Source organism: Serinus canaria, chromosome 1 (genome assembly GCF_022539315.1).
Source record: "Serinus canaria isolate serCan28SL12 chromosome 1, serCan2020, whole genome shotgun sequence".
NCBI classification, from domain to species: Eukaryota; Metazoa; Chordata; class Aves; order Passeriformes; family Fringillidae; genus Serinus; species Serinus canaria.
The window spans coordinates 109713519-109730832 of NC_066313.1; the positions used below are offsets into that span (position 1 = coordinate 109713519).

Sequence of the window (17314 nt, forward strand, 5' to 3'; positions counted from 1 at the left end):
TTACTTCAGGAATCCTTCCAAACATTACACGGGCGGGATTTTACATCTGACAAAAGAAACAGTTAACATTTGCCGAGATTAAACCCCCTTTAATGCTGCCTGAGTTTGCATTTGCTTGCTCATGTGACTGTGCCTCTCCTGTGCCTTTAGTGTTAAAACTACTCTCCAGAGGCTGGTTGGAGAAATGCTGTATTTTTTTTTTTTTGTTTGTTTGTTTTTTTAATCCAGCATAGATGACAAACACTGTGCATTACCGACATCTATGGAAACACTCACCACCCTTTCGAAATGCCAAAACATTTTTTGCATTGAAACTGAACTGTACTGGAGGCTCCATTCAATCCATGCTTCGGCGGGGGGCCACCAGGCAACCAATTTATTAAACCCTGGAAAAAGAGAATCAGAGCCCTCAGCTCAGCAGAGCCCGCAGGGACCATCTCCCGGCAGCACAGGGACCACCATCACGACTAAGCTACGTCTAAGATGGATCAAGAGGAGCAGCTTTCTCTGGGGAATCCGGCACAGATCTGGATTCTCCAAGGTCTTGTTCCTGAGGACGCGACTTTGAGCGGTGGCCGTGGGTTTCCAGGGCAGTGCTGGAGGGGGCTGGAGGCGTGTGTGGTGGGATGGGACTGTGAGCACCAGCTCCCCATTCACTCACACAGCGCAGGGCAGGGAAAGGACGGGGCATCGTTGCTGTTTCTTTACAAAATTAAAAACAAAAGGCGACACGGGGCGAGCGGAAAATTTAGAGCAGGAAGACGAGAGTGATGTGAATTTTGAAAATCTGAGTTTACTTGCTCTGGACCCTCTCAGCAGCTCTGTTACAGAAAAGGCACTTGGTTTGCGGCCAAAGAACTGCTGACAAAGAGAAGGAGAAAAAAAAAAAAAAAAAAGGCTTGCAGAAAGGCGTCGGCATTGTTTCTGTTTAAAAGCAGCGGGCTGTCAGCCCGACAGCATGCGAGCTTTCCCTTTTAGCCAGGACACATTTCTCCCGCAGCTCTCCCTGCGCTCTGAACCGTGCTTAACCAAACGAGGCAGGCGAGCGGCAGTGAAAGTTTGAATTATCGGCATTTACCGGCAGCTCGGGCAGAGGCGGCACGGGGGTCCCGCAGCCCCCGGCGATGCGGCGGCATCGCGCAAAGAGCCGGGCACTGCCTGACCTCCAGCTCGGCCCGAGCCAGGTGCCCACGGGCAGAACCAGTCTCCAGGAGCTCGGCACGCTGTATTCCCTGCTCCCACTGCCTGGGGGGGAAACCTCGCCCCAGGCTAAACTTTGTAAACACGGCTCGACGCCGCTCCGGGAGCGGAAGCCAAGGCGGCTGCGAAGCCGAGGATCCCCGCGCCGGCAGGGAGAGCTGGCAGCGACTTGGTGTTGGCAGCGCCCAGCCCTCCCCTCTGCCAGCCTCCCCTTCCCCTTTAAATAAACATCCGTGTACAAAGCAGAAGGCACGCAGGATTCCCCCCCCCCTTCCCCTGGAAAAGGGATGCGGAGCCCGTCTGGGATCGGCCGCGCAGCAAACGCCGCCCGCAGCCGGAGACGCCGCTCGGTGAAAAACAGCAAAAGTACCTTTTGAATTCTTCCATCAATGTCCAAATAAATACATTTGGGCCGGTAAGTGGAGGAGGCAGATCCCATCTTGCTACAGCCGGGCTCTCACCGGACTTGTTTCCAGTGTCAATCAGAGCAGAAAATCAGGTCTGTCCTACCCAGCCGAGCCACCGCTGCCTGACAGTTTGGTGTCCCCGCTCTTCTGTATCCCACTGTACTCTCATTCTGGGAAGGTCCCTCCTCTAACATGCATGCATTTTGCTGTGCCTCTGTCTCTCTCTGCCACCTCCTTTTAGTTTTGCTTCCCTCCGAATCCAGCTGCCTCGGACAGGGAAAGACACAGGCTCCAGATGCTGCCTGCAAGCCCCCTCTCCATTCCCATAGCAACAACCCCTCGTGGCTTTAAGGCTGAGAGTGGCTGGGCATCCGCACTCGGGCTCTGACCCTGAGACTGGCCGGCTCCTGTTATGCACGAGATCGAGTGGCATTTATCCCCTGGGGGGCTGCGGAGGAGGAAAATCCCCCTTCATCGGGGTGCTGAGAGATAGAATTCGATTTTACGCTGAAATAGGACCGCAATTATTAGTGAGTGCCTCTCCTGGTGAGCTGCTTGCACAGTGACAGGCTCCCGTCTGGAAGTGCCCTGTGCTGGAAGTGTCCTTTCAGACACCCACTGCCAGCCAGGGCTTGGACCGTCTCAATCCAAACTCAGCAGCTCCATTTCCACATCCCTCCCGTTATCATCACAAGGACAGAAGGAGCTTTTTTCCCCCCTGTAAGCACCAGCAGCACGAAGAAACCACAAACCCCATCCTCTCGCCCACAGCCATCCGTGCCACCCCCGGAGTGAAGGAATATGTTATTTAGGGGAACGTGAAATCTCCTGGCAAAAACATCTCTCCCGAGGAAGGCAGGAGGGAGCGCAGCCCCGGCGGGGCTCCCGGAGCGATGCCGGGCGCTCCCTGCCGTGCCCGGGCTGCGCTGCCCGGGAGCCGGGCACGGTCTGGGCACGGCGGGCACGGAGCTCGGAGGCAGCACAGAGACTGCACAGGCAGCACAGAGACTGCACAGGCAGCACACAGCCCCTTCTGACGGCATGGGCTCTCTGATTTTCCGGGGATTTTGATGGAGGGACTGCAGAAGCATTTTCTGGCCTCTTCTGGGCTGTGCGGGCTGGGAGAGCAGGGTTGGGGCAGCGCGGTCAGGGATGCTCACCCTGCCCACCCCGAGCCCTCTGTGCAGCCAGAGAGAGACAAAAGTGACCCCAGCAGAGGCCAGGGGGCTTGGCTGTGGCTTGTCCTTGGCTGAGGCTTGTCCTTGGCTGTGGCTTGTCCTTGGCTGTGGCTTGCTGCCCCTGGGAAGGCAGACAGGGCTCTGCTGCTCTGCAAAGGGGATTTGTGGAGGTCTGAGTGGGTCCCAGAGCTGACTGGCAGTCAGAGCTGGGCTGACCCTTCAGGCTGAAGCCAGTGGTGCTTCTAAAGCTCTCAGAGGCAGCAGCAAGGTGGTTCTTTTGGGAAGTGCAAGCCTTTGCTTCACATCCTTCCTCTGCCAGCCTGGAGCAGGCACTGGGAGTCTCTCAGGAGAGAGCCCTGAGCACTGCAGGGGTGTCCTGGGGGTTGTCCTGGGGGCTGTCCCCTCAGCTGTGCCACAGCCTGTCCCTTACCCCACTACCCACTTGACTGTCCTCTGGGCTGAATTGCAGTCTGTCCCACAGACTGGCCTGGAAACTCTCCCAGAGGCTGATCCCTCAGATCACCCCACAGCTGATCCCCATGGGTGTTCTGAGCTGCAGCTTCTCCCACTTCACCAGCCCTTCCACACAACCCCACTGCTTCTGCCACCAGTCAGGAGCTCTGTGACCCACCATTCCACACCCTGCTCTGCTAAGCACTGCCTTGATCCTGTTTTGCTGTGATTCAGGCCTGAGTGACTTGGTTGACCCAGCAGGTTCCTGAGGAAGATGGCCATGATGACAAAAATGCAGCCATTTGGAAAGAGACAACAAGAACACTCACTCTGGGGGATGCACATGGGACATTTGGGATTGTAGAGAGGATACTGAGCTCTCCTACTGTCATCACCCACTCCAGGAGTGATCAGACATCACTGGGGCATTTCAGGACTTGATCACACATCACTGCCTAATGATCAGAGTCTCACACTGGTAAGAATCAATTTTTTAATATTTTTTTTAATGTGACCAGCTTCTCCAGCCAGCAAAAAGACAAGCTCTGAAATCCAGATGATGATCCTAATCCTGCCTCTCCACTGTCCTTGTCCTATCCACTCTCCCTATGTATTTGAAATTGTGTTTCTTAAGCTCCAGCACACATCCCCCTCTCCCTAATTACATTAATACTTGTTGGAAAAACTGCTTTGCTGTACAACTGCTGACTATTGCTCTTTTCAAGAACTTCATGTATGAGTGAATCTTCAAAAGCTGAGCACTCAGAAATTATGACAAAAGCCTGATGCAATCAAAGGCCCAGTTTAAGACCAAGCCTGAAAGAAGACAAAAGATAACATTCATCAAAGAGAGTGTGCAGCTCCAGCAGATCACTGCCTCTAGCTGGTTTAACCTTCCAGAGCCTCCTTATTTCACTATACACTGGGCAATGGGGGGCAAAAATTATTGGGAAGCATTATCCTATCTCATCCAGTCCTTCCAATCCAAGCCCAAACCCAAGCAGAGAGCCAGACAGTGATTTTCCATCATTTGCCCCAGAGGGATGTTTTGCCCAGCTCAGGGCTCCTGTGCCCCTGACCACATCAGCTGTTTCACAGCTCTGCTTTGCCTGCCCTGGGTGTTTTACTGAGGCCAGCACCCTTCCCTCTGTTCACTCCAAGCCTGGGATGTGCCTTTTGGAGAGCCCAGGGTCCAGCCTGGGCCCAGGGATGTGGCAGTGCCCCAGCCAGGTGTCACTTACCCCGGGGGTGCTCCCAAGGAGTGACAAAGGCACTTCTGTCTCCCAGCCCTGGTGTCAGCTCCGTGGGGGTGGTGCAGAGGCAGCTTTTTAGGGTTTCCAAGGAGCAACCAGAGGAGGTTCAGATCCCACATTGCCCTGGGGCTGCTGCTGTCGAGGCACAGCTCAGCCAGGCTGGCTTTGCACGGGCTGAGATCTCCCCCTGCTGCAAACCCTGCTCAGAGGGAGAGGGAGAAGCTTTAAGGATGAAAGGGGCTGTTCCAGTCACTCTCCATGCAGGCCTGAGGTGGGGTGGCACCATTCCTGTCCCCTCCCATCTGTGTCTTCCCCAGCCCTGAGGTCACTGTCTCTCAAACTTGGTTTTCTTGCTGCTCTCAAGAAATTCAGTGCCCCTTGCAACCCACTGTGTGCCCATCCAGACCTGGGCACTGCACAGCAGGGGTCTTCAGAGGGACTGAAATGGGGGGAAAAGAGCCAGAAAGTGTAAAACTTCAGTGAAAGATATTGTACTTTGAAAAAAAGTGTGCCTAGAATTAGAAACAGGGAATAGAAAATAGAATTAAAAACGTGAAATCAACTTTTTTCCTCACAAGTTCCATGCTTCAAGTGCTTTCTTTGCCCATAAATCCCTTCTGCTGCAGGTCCCTTGTGTCTGTCCATCTGTCTGTCTGTCTCCATGTCCCCACAGGGCCCTGACCTGCTGCTTTACTGCTCCAACCTGCCAGAATGCCAGATTGCCCCTGGAGCTGGGAAGGTTTTCCTTCCCCTCCCACAGCTCCTCTTCTCCCTATTTCACTCAGTCTTCTCTCCTTCTTTGGTGTTTTGCCATTTTTGCTTCTAAGTTGTTTTTTTTTCCCCAAGACCTGAAGTCATGCAGGTTTCTGCAGGAATTAACTCTCTGACTGATGCTGTTAACAGCCAAATGATGGCACTGGGAGCTCCTCCATGCAGAGCCCCACTGCCCTTTCCAGCCCAGCTCTCCCTCCTCTCCCTGAACCCACAGAAAGATCATGGCATGCTGCACATGGAAATTTTACCTCACTTCTTTGCACATTTCTTTTACACTCTGCCAGATTTCCACAGGCCCACTCCTGGAATTGATCACATTGAATGTTAATTAGAAAAGGACTGATAATTAATATTGGGACCTTGACAGGATTTCTCCTCACATGCCCTGAGGGTGGTGTTTGACCCCTGCCCTGTCAGCAGCACAGCTCCCCACCTCACTCCTGGCTCCAGCCCCGTTTTTGGGTCCTGCTGCTCACCCCAGCCCCATTCCCAGTCCATGCAGTGCAGCCACACTCGCTGCCAGCCTGGTTTCCATGGCAAACCCCCAGGAACGTGGGCTGGAAGGGAGCTGTGACATCTGACGTGGCTGCTCTGGGGCACTGGGGTGCAGGAGCAGAGCTCTGTGGGTGGGAGATGTGGGATTACTCACCCAGGAGCCAGCTCTGCTCTTCACTCCAGCAGCCTTGGCCACCCTGGTGATAATGCTGCCTTCTCTCTCTTTACAGCTGGAGGGGAAATTCTGGTGCCTACCAGTGATTCTTGCTGTGTCTCACCCCTCAGAGCCAGGTAATGGGCTCAAATCTTGTGGAAGTGAGAGCAGCCACCCCTGGTACCTCACAAATATCTGTGTGTGCAGTGCTGGCCTGGAGAAGAGCAGACTCAAGCCATAAAGAACTTATAAAGCACTTGTCCAACATAACATCTGGCATTTCTTGGCTTTTCTCTTTTGTCTGCTGAGGGAAAAAAACCCTTTTTTCTCCTGCTCTATGTTAGCATTTTTTCAGTGATCTGTTTTCTACAGCACTTGCAGTGCCTGGCAGGTGCCAGGCTGGTTTCCTGAAGGTCTCCCAGTGGGGCAGACCCACTGCCTTTCCCTGCTGGCTGAGGAAGGAGCTCACTCTCCACAAGCATTTCCTTTTGCTAGAGCAGAGGCACCAGGTCCTTGGCTCAGCCCACCCTCCATCCTGGTTCCACTTTCCATGGAATTCAATTCCAGTTTCACCTCCAGGAGCCACAGGACCCCAGGAACCTCCATCCCTGTGCCATGCTGTGCCTGCAGAGAGCCTTGGCTGCCTCCTTTCCACCGCAGCCTCTCTGCCTGATTTCCAGCCTCCCTTCCCTCTCTGCTTTCCATTTCCTACCTCTGTTTCCCACTGCCATCTCCTCAATCCAGCTCTCTCCTCCTAGGCTTTCATTTCCAGTAGGAGAGAGCCAAGAATCCTGTCCCAGGCACCTCTGCAGGACGTGGAGCTTGCAGGGCAAAGCACAGACACACACACACAGAGGGGCCCCAGCTGGCTGGAATGACCCTGCTGCATCCCTGGAGCAGAGCTGCTGGGAAAGCCCAGCTCCCAGAGCTGTGTTTTCATAAGGTTATGGAAGGAATTAAGAGACCCAACTGGAACTTTCAAGAGCTGATGAGAAAAAAATAAATGAAATTAAGTGTGCCTGGAGTCACCCAATAGATCATTTAGAGGGATGATGGCCAAGAAGTGGAAAAATCAATTCCCTCCATTGGGCAAGGCTGGCTCATGCTCTTGGCAGCAAAGCCTGAGCAGGGGCTGCAGCCCGTGGTCCCAGACTGCAGGGAGGGGATAGTTGGCTCCATCTGGAGAAAGCTGCCTGGCATTTTCAGTGGTGCAGGAAAGTGAAGTTCCCTGAGCTGCCTGTTTTGGGAGGCTGCCATGTGAGCAGCTCAGAGCTGTGCAGTGACTCACTGGAAATCAGCTCCTCCATCTCCCCGACAAGCAGATCTCAGACATCCCCAAGTCTTGGCAAGCCAAAGATTAACCCAAAGGCTGAGGGCTGCTGATCCTGCTCAGCCTGGTGCAATCTGTGCCACAGATCACAGAGCTGGGGACAGGGGGTGTCTGGGCCACAGACCTGGCATGGGCAGAGCAGGAGGTGATCGTTCCTGACTCATCCCTGGAGCCTCCTTGTCTGCTGATCACCCCCTGCAATAACATCAGCACAGCCCCAGCAATGTCTGCAAAGGGTTTCACTGCTTGGGGCTGCTTTTCAGTGGGTGGGAGATTGTCCCTCAGCTGCATCACTGCAGAGCCAGCCATGAGGAATTCCTGGAGGGTCAGGCAGACTTTGCACAATTCTTTGCAGTACATTGAAAATTAGACTTTCCATGTTAACATTTTCAAAGTAGAAGTCTTCATAAATAGCTAGGTAATCTCTCAGATATATTTTTTTCTGTGATGTAGGTATTTTCTCATTTTCCTGCTGTTTGTGCATGGCTGTTTCCATTAAGGGGCAGGAGAACATTTTCTCAATAGAAGAGATGAAAGAGTCTCTCAGCTTTTAGGGAGGGAGGCCAAAAAACCGTCACTGAATCCATGAGAAAAAGATGACAAAAGCCTCCAGTAGCTCTGAAACTGTCTGATGTGCTCTGCCAGAACATTTGAAGCCAACATGAAATGGGGACATTTTTAACTAATTCCCAAAATTATGAGTACTTGAGTGTGACTTTTCCTGGGAGTCACACAACTCTCCAGAGCGTTCCTACCACCTCCAAAAGTCTCAGGTCACCACCAAAGGAACTCAAAAGATTGGATGGCAAATCATTACTGTCTGCCTTCAAATAACACATTTGTGGCTCTTCTTTTTGGCTGTCTCCTCTTCACTGAACCTGACTGTTCATCCATGTCAGATACATAAGATTCCCCCTCTAGAACTTTGAGAGCCAGAAACTCTCACTGAGGAAAATTGAACTGAGATTTTCATGCAATAAGACAATCCAATTTCCTGAGGAAACAGTAAACATCATGGATTAATGGTGTGGTCAGGACAGAGGGCAGTGCTGAAGTAATGCAGAAAATGAAAGGGAAGTAGCTTAAGAGGGAAGGGAGTGCTTCATACAGAACTTGAATTTTATTTTATTTTTGGATTACTTTTCACACTGCTTTCTCCAGCCTCCATTTGATTGGACACAGCCCAGATTTTCACCCCAGTGCTGGGTTTCAGCCCATGCCTCCCCTTCCCTCCTGCACTCTCCTTTTCTTAGAGGTGGCCCCAGGCAAACCTTTTAGTGAGAAGCTTCTTCCAGAGGGGCTTTGTTAGAGGCTGGACCCTCTCCAGTCACAGCACAGCTGAAGCCATGACTCCTTCCTGGTCCTTCATCCTCCTCTTTCTCCTTTCTCCTTCGCCTTGGAATGGATTTCACTGGATTCACACAAATTCATTTCCCCCCCACTAAATCCTATCCTCTCACCTTCAGCTGCTCCCACGCAAGCTGGACACTGGATGTGAAGGCTTTCCTCTGCTTGGACCTTAGCCCCTGCCTAAAAGATTCCAATAGGCAGGAAGGAGGTTTTCAGACAAGAAACTGAGATCAAGGACGTACAGAAATAAACACACAGAAATAAAATGAAAACCCAGGAGCCCTCTGCTAAAAAGGGCACAATGTTGTACCCAGCTCTTTTCTCCAGCCCCACATCTTTTTTCCTGCACTTTTTACTCATTTGTTTTCCCCTGCTGCTGTTTCCTCATCACCATCATCTCCTCTGGCCAGTGCTCTGCTCTCCACTCCCTGCCTGGTTGAAGGGGCTCCACACTCTTCCCCTGCCCCACTTCATCCCAGGGTTTCAATCTCCCTTCAATCTGCCATCCAGCCCTTCTGCCAGCAGAACCAGCAGCTCCCTGCCCCCCTCTGCCCCAGGAATTGTGCCCAGGGGCAGCAGCAAAGCCCAGAATCACTCAGCAGCCAAGCAGGATTCCTGCAGAGGAACCCAAGCCCTGCTTCCCTTGGAGCGTGGCACTGGGGAGAAAGCCAAAGGCAACACCCCACTTTGTTTCTATTGCTGCAATGGTGCTCTTGGTCTGTTTTATTTCTCCTCACTGCTCTCCCCTCCTCCCACCCAAGCACATCACATTCCCAGGGTGAGGGGCTGAGGCTGGGGCTGTGTTTGGGGAAGAGGAGCTGCTGCTCAGTGGAGTGCCTGGGTTGGGTGCAGGTTTTTGCTGCATTCACACTTTCTAGAAAAATCCCTTCGTTCAGGATTTTTCTCCTGGGAAGCTGAGAACCCTCAGAGAAAGGAAAACAATTCTCTCATTTGCTTCTCCTCTGTTGTGCTCATGTGGAATGTGTTTGGAGATTGTTCACCCACAGGTGATTGTTTCACTGGATTCTGCTGGGAGTTGTTTTGACTCTTTGGCCAGTCAGGGCCAAGCTGTGCTGGGGTTCTGGAAAGATTCACAAGTTTTCATTATTATCTTTTTGGCATTGTGTAAGTGTCCTTTCTGTATTCTTTATATAGTATAGTATAGTTTAGTATAGTATTCTTTAATATAGTATCATAAAACAATAAATTAGCCTTCTGAGAACATGGAGTTAGATTCATCATTCCTGCCTTTGTTGGTGCACCCTTCAAATACACTAATCTGTGAGCACAGCCATGTCTGGGAGAGTCTCTGCAGAGCTTGAAGGCATAACCTGCACCATGAACAGGCTTCCTTCCCCCTCACACACACACCCACACCCACAGAGACTGCTGCTGGCTCCAAGAATTAAATATTGCCAGCGTGTTACAGCATCACGTTACAACAAACATCACCATTAGCATTGCTGAATGTTAATTTTAGGAATTCCCACCGAGTCCTCTGCAAGGATACACAAACCTCCAACAAGATTAAGATATCCCAGCACTATCCAAGAGGAGCCCCCCCCTCTCCTCATGTTTTGGGATCCAGTTTCTCCCCAGTGCTGCCTCTGCTGCTCCCTGGATGCATCCACTCTGTGATCCCTTGGGAGCCTGCTGGCTTCAGAAACCAGCTCTGCCTCTCAGTCCAAAGCTGAGGTTTAAACTCCATCAAATCCTTCTGAGCCCATCACTCAGGATCACTTTGTGAAAGCATCCTGCCCTTGGCAGCCCAGCCCAGCCTCCAGCACACGCAGGAGCTGCTGCAGGGCAGCTCAGATATCTGCACAGGCAGAGCCCAGCAGAGGCTGCTCCAAAACAGCCCAGGATTTGACTCTGGGTGAATCAAACTGTAATTCACAAAGTAATTGCTTGGGCAAACTTGCTTGAAAACAGACTCATGCCACAGAATACTAAACTTGCATGGAAGGCACACAGCACTATCTTTTTTTTTCCCCCCTTTTTTTTTTTTCTCAAAAATAAGACCAACAAGGCAGTTTATCATGGGGATGTGTGTTTTTTTTGCTGTTGTTCCAAGCAGAACCCGTTTAAGCGGACAATTCCAACTGTTATTGAAAAACAGAGACAGCAAAAACAATGCAGAAGGCAGCTCCTGATGTTTATAGAGATGCATAAGGTGAATGCACCAGAGCAGCTAATCAGACCTTCTGACTGCTTTTATGGGTCTGGGAAGGCTAAAAACACCCTGTGTATGGGAACTAGCCTGCATTTTGGAATAACATTTCCCCTTTGATGACACAGAAGGATGACATTTAGATGCTGCTTTGACAGATGCATTATTTCATCAGAGGATTTCAAGCAGGCAAACAGGGGAGCTTGTTTTCCCTGTTACTGTAAGGCTTACATCATCTGCAACCTTTCTACCAGGAGGTCTCATTTCAAATTTCACTGAATATTGTTCTGAGAAGTGCATGTGCTAGCTCTGCTCAGATGTTCATGGGATTTCATCCATTCCAGCTCCATTTCTAGGTGCTTTGCTGGTGATGGATTTCACCCTCCTCAAAAGATTATGTGCTGACACCTGGGGTAAGTTTAGAGCTTCATGATATGCCTGGCAGGGATTTGTATGAGAATTTAATCTATCTAATTTAGCTGTAACACAGGTATCTGTCCTAAACCAAACATCCTTGGGCTTCTCTGCCTGCACCCCAGATTTGTCAGTCACCCTGGCTCTGCCTTTTTGGGCTGGGGACATCTATTTTGAGAATTGCCATTGTGAAAATCAGAGCAAGGAAACCCAAAGGTTTCTATTTTTCTCTGCTTTCAGCAACTGCACAGATTTACAGGCAGACACACAAACCAGCTGAGATAGTGGATCTGCCTTGGTGCCAAGCAAATGGCCAAAATTTGGAAGAAAGACTATGGCTTTGAGATATTTTTTCACCTCTTTTGTTCTTTTTTTACCATATTGTCTTCCTTTCATGTAACTGAAAAGCTGCAGCCAGAGGGAGAGGGGGAGGAAGATTTTATGAAGACTTTTAACAGCAATGGCTAAATTGAATCCCATTGTTACCCTCTCAGAACAAAACTAAACCTGCAGATTCTGCCACAGAAGGACACAACATTCAGCTGCTTCCAACCAGATGATCAGAGCAATTTAAGAATAAAATTCAGAACCTGCTGTACTTACTAAGCTGAAGCCTCCTGTGGCCTGTGGTGAAATTGGGTGACTCAGACTGGAATATAATACCCTGTCCTTGCAGCAGAAATAACAGCAGCGTGTTTGGTGGAAGATGCAGAGGGAACTCACCCCTTCCAAAGGTTTTTCCTGTGTCATTCAGCTGTGAGGGGCTGCCCACACCAACCACCCTTCACATCACAGGGAGGAGATCTGAGAACTCAGACATTATTGATCTCTTTGTTTCAACATACCAACTCGGGCTGCTGCTCCCAGCTCTGGCCCCAAGGCTGGAAGCAGCTGCTGGTTTCTGAGTAACCCATGAAATTCAGACCACCTGTTCAGGGTTTAGGTACCAGATAAACTGAGAATAACTCCAGCCTTGTAACAGCATTCCAAAGTTCATTCCTACATGGCAGCACATGTGAAGTCGGTTTAGTGTCCTCCTCTGCTGAAACAAACAACTGGACCAAAGGGAATATTGTGGAAATGTGGGAATTTGTCAGCTGCTTTGTAAGGGAAGGAGGGAGAGAAACCCTACCCCAGTAGGACCATGAGGTGAAGAAAACATCCTTAAGTACAGCATCAAGAGACTTGGCACACACTTTCATAGCTGATCTCCTGATGCTGGAGTTGAGCAGGATCCTGAAATATGCTGAAAAAAGTTTGGCTCGTGTATTCCCAGTTTACAGAGCAATGTTTCACTGCAGCCAAAGGGGAACTGGTAGACAAAGGAATTACAGAGGAAAAAAAACCCCAAAAACCCAAAAAACCATCCCAAGCATCAACTAATTATCTCCTTATTCAAAACTGGAAATTAACCAAAAGAAGGGAGACAAAGGAGGAAACAACTAACACTTTATAACAGCCCAGTTTATGAAACTCTTGGGCAGTGAGACATAACCCAGCACTTCAGGTCACTGGACATGAGGCTGAGTTCTACCAGCAGTTCAACCTTCCCCTTCCCTCTCCCCAGCCATGAGGATGACAGTCACATTTTTAACTCAGCATGGCAGCAAATGTAGTTCAAGGTCCCCAGAGCCCCAGAGCAGCAGACACAACTCCCAGGAGTGTCTGCAGTCCCTGCAGGCTGTGACAGCAGGGCAGGACGTGTCCCCACCATCAGAACAGCAGGGCAGGACATGTCCCCAGCATCCCCTGCAGGCTGTGACAGCAGGGCAGGACGTGTCCCCACCATCAGAACAGCAGGGCAGGACATGTCCCCAGCATCCCCTGCAGGCTGTGACAGCAGGGCAGGACGTGTCCCCACCATCAGGACAGCAGGGCAGGACATGTCCCCAGCATCCCCTGGCTGGCTCAGCAGAGAGCAAAACAAAGCCAAACCAGCCTTGCTCCAAGGTGAAAAGGGCATAGGTCAGCAATGAGAACATCCTGTCAGAGGTTGGGACAAACCATGAAATAATCTAATCTAACATTTACATAATACACAGGCCCTAAATTTAGTTCAGAGCAGAGATTGCCACCATTACCCATCCTGGGCCTTGTCATTTGATGGAATTGTGATCAATCTTCCCCAAATAATTTCTGTATGAAATCCACCAGCCTCCAACAGCTCTAAACACCCTCTGGTTTCATTTACACCCTCTTACACCTGCCTAATCCTGAGTAGCACAAACCACCCCAGGCATCAGTTGTTGCAGAAACCTTCCAGCAGCAACCAAAGAGCTGAGCCTAAACACGAGTTCAGCCAGAGTCTGAGGCAGCACAGCCTTGGCACAGCACACGTGGAGGAGTCCCACTGTTATTCTGAGGATGCTATGCCAGAAGCACATGCAATAATCTCCTCAAAGGAATGGCAGAATCCCTTCTGGAATTTCCCTTACTAGCAAAACACACAGGATTAAGGCTTGGTGCACCGAGTGGGTTTGTAGAACTTAGAGGTAAAAGGAGTCCCAAAGCAAATGATGAACACAACACTGCTGTTCCTGCTATTTATTTACCTTCTTCCCACCCTACAAACCCTTCCTACACACAGAGACAAACCCCCCTCAGCCTGTGCAGCAACAGCCAGGGCTTCACAAAGATTATCACAAGGGAGGCTCCTGCTCCCCATCAGGCAGAACAGAAAGTGGGATTTGAGTCTCCCTTCTTTTATCAGGCACCCCAGCTATTCTTTGCTTATTCCTAGGAGGCACCTGATCAGAATTTTGATCAGAAATTCTGTAACCAGAAGTTGTTTTCCTTTCCAATCAGTTTTTCCCCAGTGCATCTGTGGTTTGGACGTTGCATGTCAGGCAGAGGCACAAAAACCCCCTCAAGCATTTTAACAGAATCAAGACAATAAATGTTGGAGATGATCAGTGCTAGAGAGAGAGGATGAAGCTTCTGCATGTCAATTCCATATACACTGAAGAGCAAGCAAAGCAGACAACAAAAAAGTCACCTTAAAAGTCACCATAGGAGTCACACTCAGCCCAAATTTGACTCAGGCAAATGTCCCAGCAGGGATGTCTGTCCCTCCAACCAATAAATGAAGCATTTCTTCATGGAGATGGTAAAATATAAAGTACTCAACACTTCTCTGTTTAGAAGAGAATCTATTTTTATTCAGCACAGGATGGTGAATGGATAAAATTCACAATAATCAGCATTAAAAAAAAAACAAAAAAAAAAAAAACACAACAGAACCAACTCTGCAGTCACATTAAATTTTTAAATTTGGCTGCCCCTACTGGTCACTCACATTTTGACACACAAAATTTTGTCAGTCTTGCCCATTTCCAGATGTAAACACCTGATACTAACAAAACACACAGTTTATTCACTATTTGGGGGACCTTTAGGGTTTTTTAAAATAGAAAATCAAATCTTTTTGTCCAACAAATTTGTATCTTGGAGGAACTGAAATGTAATCTGTCATTACCCCATACCCAAGTCACTGCAGTGCAAAAGCTATTCAAATAAATAAATAAATAACAGCAGCAGCCACAAGAAATAAAACCCAAAACACACTTAAATATCTTCAGAAATAAACCAAAAGCTTTTTAACATCAGACTTCAGCCCACAGGGAACAGCTTCTCAAAATCTGAGCACAGCAGAGCTTGAACTGTTTCAGTAAACTAGTGTAAAGCTCTACACACATTTTTGGGGAAGGGGACTGGGATCCCCAGCTGAAGTGGTCCTCCATCCATCTCTCCCTCCTTACACAGGCACTGAGGTTGTGCCAGGACAGCTGTTTTGGGCTTGCAGTGTTATTTCTGCCCCATCAGAGGCTGTTTCAGCAGTGCCTCAGGTTCAGCCTGGTTGAGTGAGGAGCAGTTGGACATTCCAGGAGGATGGGAGCCCTTCCAAGTAACATTGCTGCACAATTCTGTCACATTTAACCACAGCCCAAGCACAGCACAGAGATTTGAGTTCAGTTGTGGAGAATCTCCCCTGGTTTACTCTGAATGTGCAAGGTCAACCTTCCATCCATTAAGTGCAAGGACAGGACCCTCCTAGAGCTCCCTGCAAGGACCTGGCACCTTCCCTAAGTCCCTGTGGATCATCCTTGCACCTCTGCTCAGCTAAACAGCTAAAACTGAGCCCATTCTGACACTGCCCAGGTCAAGCATGAAGCACAAACCAGTAGAAGCAACTCAAAGACTGAGCAGGTACAAAACAGCCCTGGAAATTAAGTGTTAGCAGCAGCTGATGGGACATTCCTGAATATTTTGCAGGGCTTTTAAAGTGTTTTGCTAATCAAGTGTAAAGACTCTTGCACTGTCTTACAAAACTTAAGAGCATAGAGCAAGACAAAGGCCTAGAGCTTTAATAAATACAGTTAAGGATAACACACAGTTTAAATTACCTAATCTTTGTGATCTAAGTATAAACACCCCATACAAAAAAAGATTTCTTTTCACTTTGTACATCTTAAAAACGCAAAATAAAATCACAGAAACATTCTGTTTTCAAAGCAGACAGCTGTAGAAAGAAATGATATGTTCTGAAGACATTACACCATCTATTTTCTGGGTAGCACTAGGTACTCAAATGTTCTCTTACAAACTACCACCCACACAGATAATTTTTCTCCTCTGATATTTTGGTTCCAAATCTAAAACCCAGAGCCACTTGATAGAGATTTCTGGATATTAGGGCCCAGATCTGATGATGACTTCCACGTGCACACCCAGCACTGGAACCCAACAGGGACCCCTGTGCCAGTGGGCACCAGAGCAGCTCCCCCTGCTCAGTCCAGTGCTGCTCACACAGGACAGCTCACCGCTCTCTGCCACCCCAAAGAAACCCCTCTCATGTCAGCCCAGCCTGGCAGGGAAGTTAAAATGCACAACCACTTTATAATGTCCTGAAAAATCATTAGAGCCCCCACTGGAAATTCTGACTCATAAACTGCTTTTTGTTGCTCAGGACTCTTTTTCTTTTCTTTTTTTGCATAATCCTAATGGAGTACTAACATTCATCCAGAGGATCTGTGAAAACTGCTAAGTGCAGTACACAGCAAGAGTAAATTCTCTTTTATAACCTACCAAAAGGCTGGATGCTGTCCTTGGGATGGAGAACTGTAGCTAAAACTTAATAATATAGCCAGGTGATTATTGTGTGAGCAGCTTCAAACCCTAATAGCAGCACATCTTAATAACCAGCTGATATTGTCCTCTATGAAGTGATGCTCTCAGTGTACACAAGATGACATAAGAGACACACTGCTAACTGATCCTGGGACAGCCCCTCATAGACTGTTAAAATTTCAACTTCCTCCTGCTCCAGCTTTGCCTTGATTGTTGGCAATTACACAGTTCATAGTTTCAATTAAAAACATCCTATCAAAAGAAACAAAAAAGGCACTTGGTATTTCTCTTTGGCTCAGTTGAGGCGTGCTGCTGAAACCTTCCCCAAGTCCCCATCTCTTCTCTGATGGACAGTGGCCATCCTGAGGTACTTATTCATGTGCAAAAATCAGAGCTCCAGGGATTTACCAAGTCTCACACTGCTCCCAGCAAACCTGCAAGGCTCCTGACCACACAGAGACCCTTGAAATACAGAATCAGCTGTGCCATGGGGTTTGGTTCTCAGGGAGCAGCTCCATCCACGGGCACACTCCTCATCCCAGCTCTGGTAGCTCAGTGCTCTTTGAACCTGGGGAAGAAAAGCAGCCAGGCAGGAAAAGCTGAGGTGTGAGGCAGAACAGACACCAAAAGGCAGGATCCAGCCCCTGCTGGGCATTTTTCTATTCTCTCCATTTTACTTCTCCAAAATTCTACAATCAAGGGCTCAATTTAGATTTTGTGTCTGGATTCAATGGATTTTTTTTTCTTAATTCAAAATACTGTAAATTCAGAGTCACCCTTTTCTTTAAGGAGAACTTTTCCAAACAGTTACATTTTAAACTATTATTAAACACAGGACAGGCAATTCCCCACCTGCACAATGAAACCCATGGAGGATTAAATATTTGGGGAAAAAAGCCCCCATAAACAAGAGGCTGTGACAGAAGTGTGTTTTCAGAATTTTTTTTGAGAGAAGATGTTCTAAAGGAAAATGTCCATGGTTTGAAAACATCAAACTGAGGTTACTCTT

At 48.9% G+C, this 17314-nt stretch overlaps 2 protein-coding genes and 1 long non-coding RNA gene across 8 annotated transcripts in view; 1 reads left to right on the plus strand and 2 right to left on the minus strand.

Annotated features, from left to right (window-relative positions):
* PDE9A (phosphodiesterase 9A) overlaps positions 1-1996 on the minus strand; it is a 55024-nt gene extending 53028 nt beyond the window's left edge. Inside the window, exon 1 of the mRNA XM_009089578.4 lies at positions 1571-1996. Coding sequence (XP_009087826.1) covers positions 1571-1639 — 69 coding nt within the window. The 5' untranslated portion in view covers positions 1640-1996. The remainder of the gene's footprint in view (positions 1-1570) is intronic.
* Positions 1352-11768, plus strand: LOC127060028 (uncharacterized). Of its 2 annotated transcripts, XR_007778546.1 has the most exons (4): positions 1352-1615; positions 3500-3716; positions 11109-11177; positions 11587-11768. It is a non-coding gene; the product is annotated as an uncharacterized LOC127060028 (long non-coding RNA). The 2 variants fall into 2 exon arrangements; XR_007778549.1 differs by lacking the exons at positions 11109-11177; positions 11587-11768 and adding an exon at positions 5991-9671.
* Positions 11769-14319: 2551 nt separating this feature from the next.
* The window catches only part of SLC37A1 (solute carrier family 37 member 1), a 36533-nt gene continuing 33538 nt past the window's right edge, over positions 14320-17314 (minus strand). For all 5 annotated transcript variants that reach the window (XM_030234284.2, XM_030234283.2, XM_030234285.2 and 2 more), the window contains exon 21: positions 14320-16873. In XM_030234284.2, coding sequence (XP_030090144.2) covers positions 16858-16873 — 16 coding nt within the window. In that variant the 3' untranslated portion in view covers positions 14320-16857. The remainder of the gene's footprint in view (positions 16874-17314) is intronic.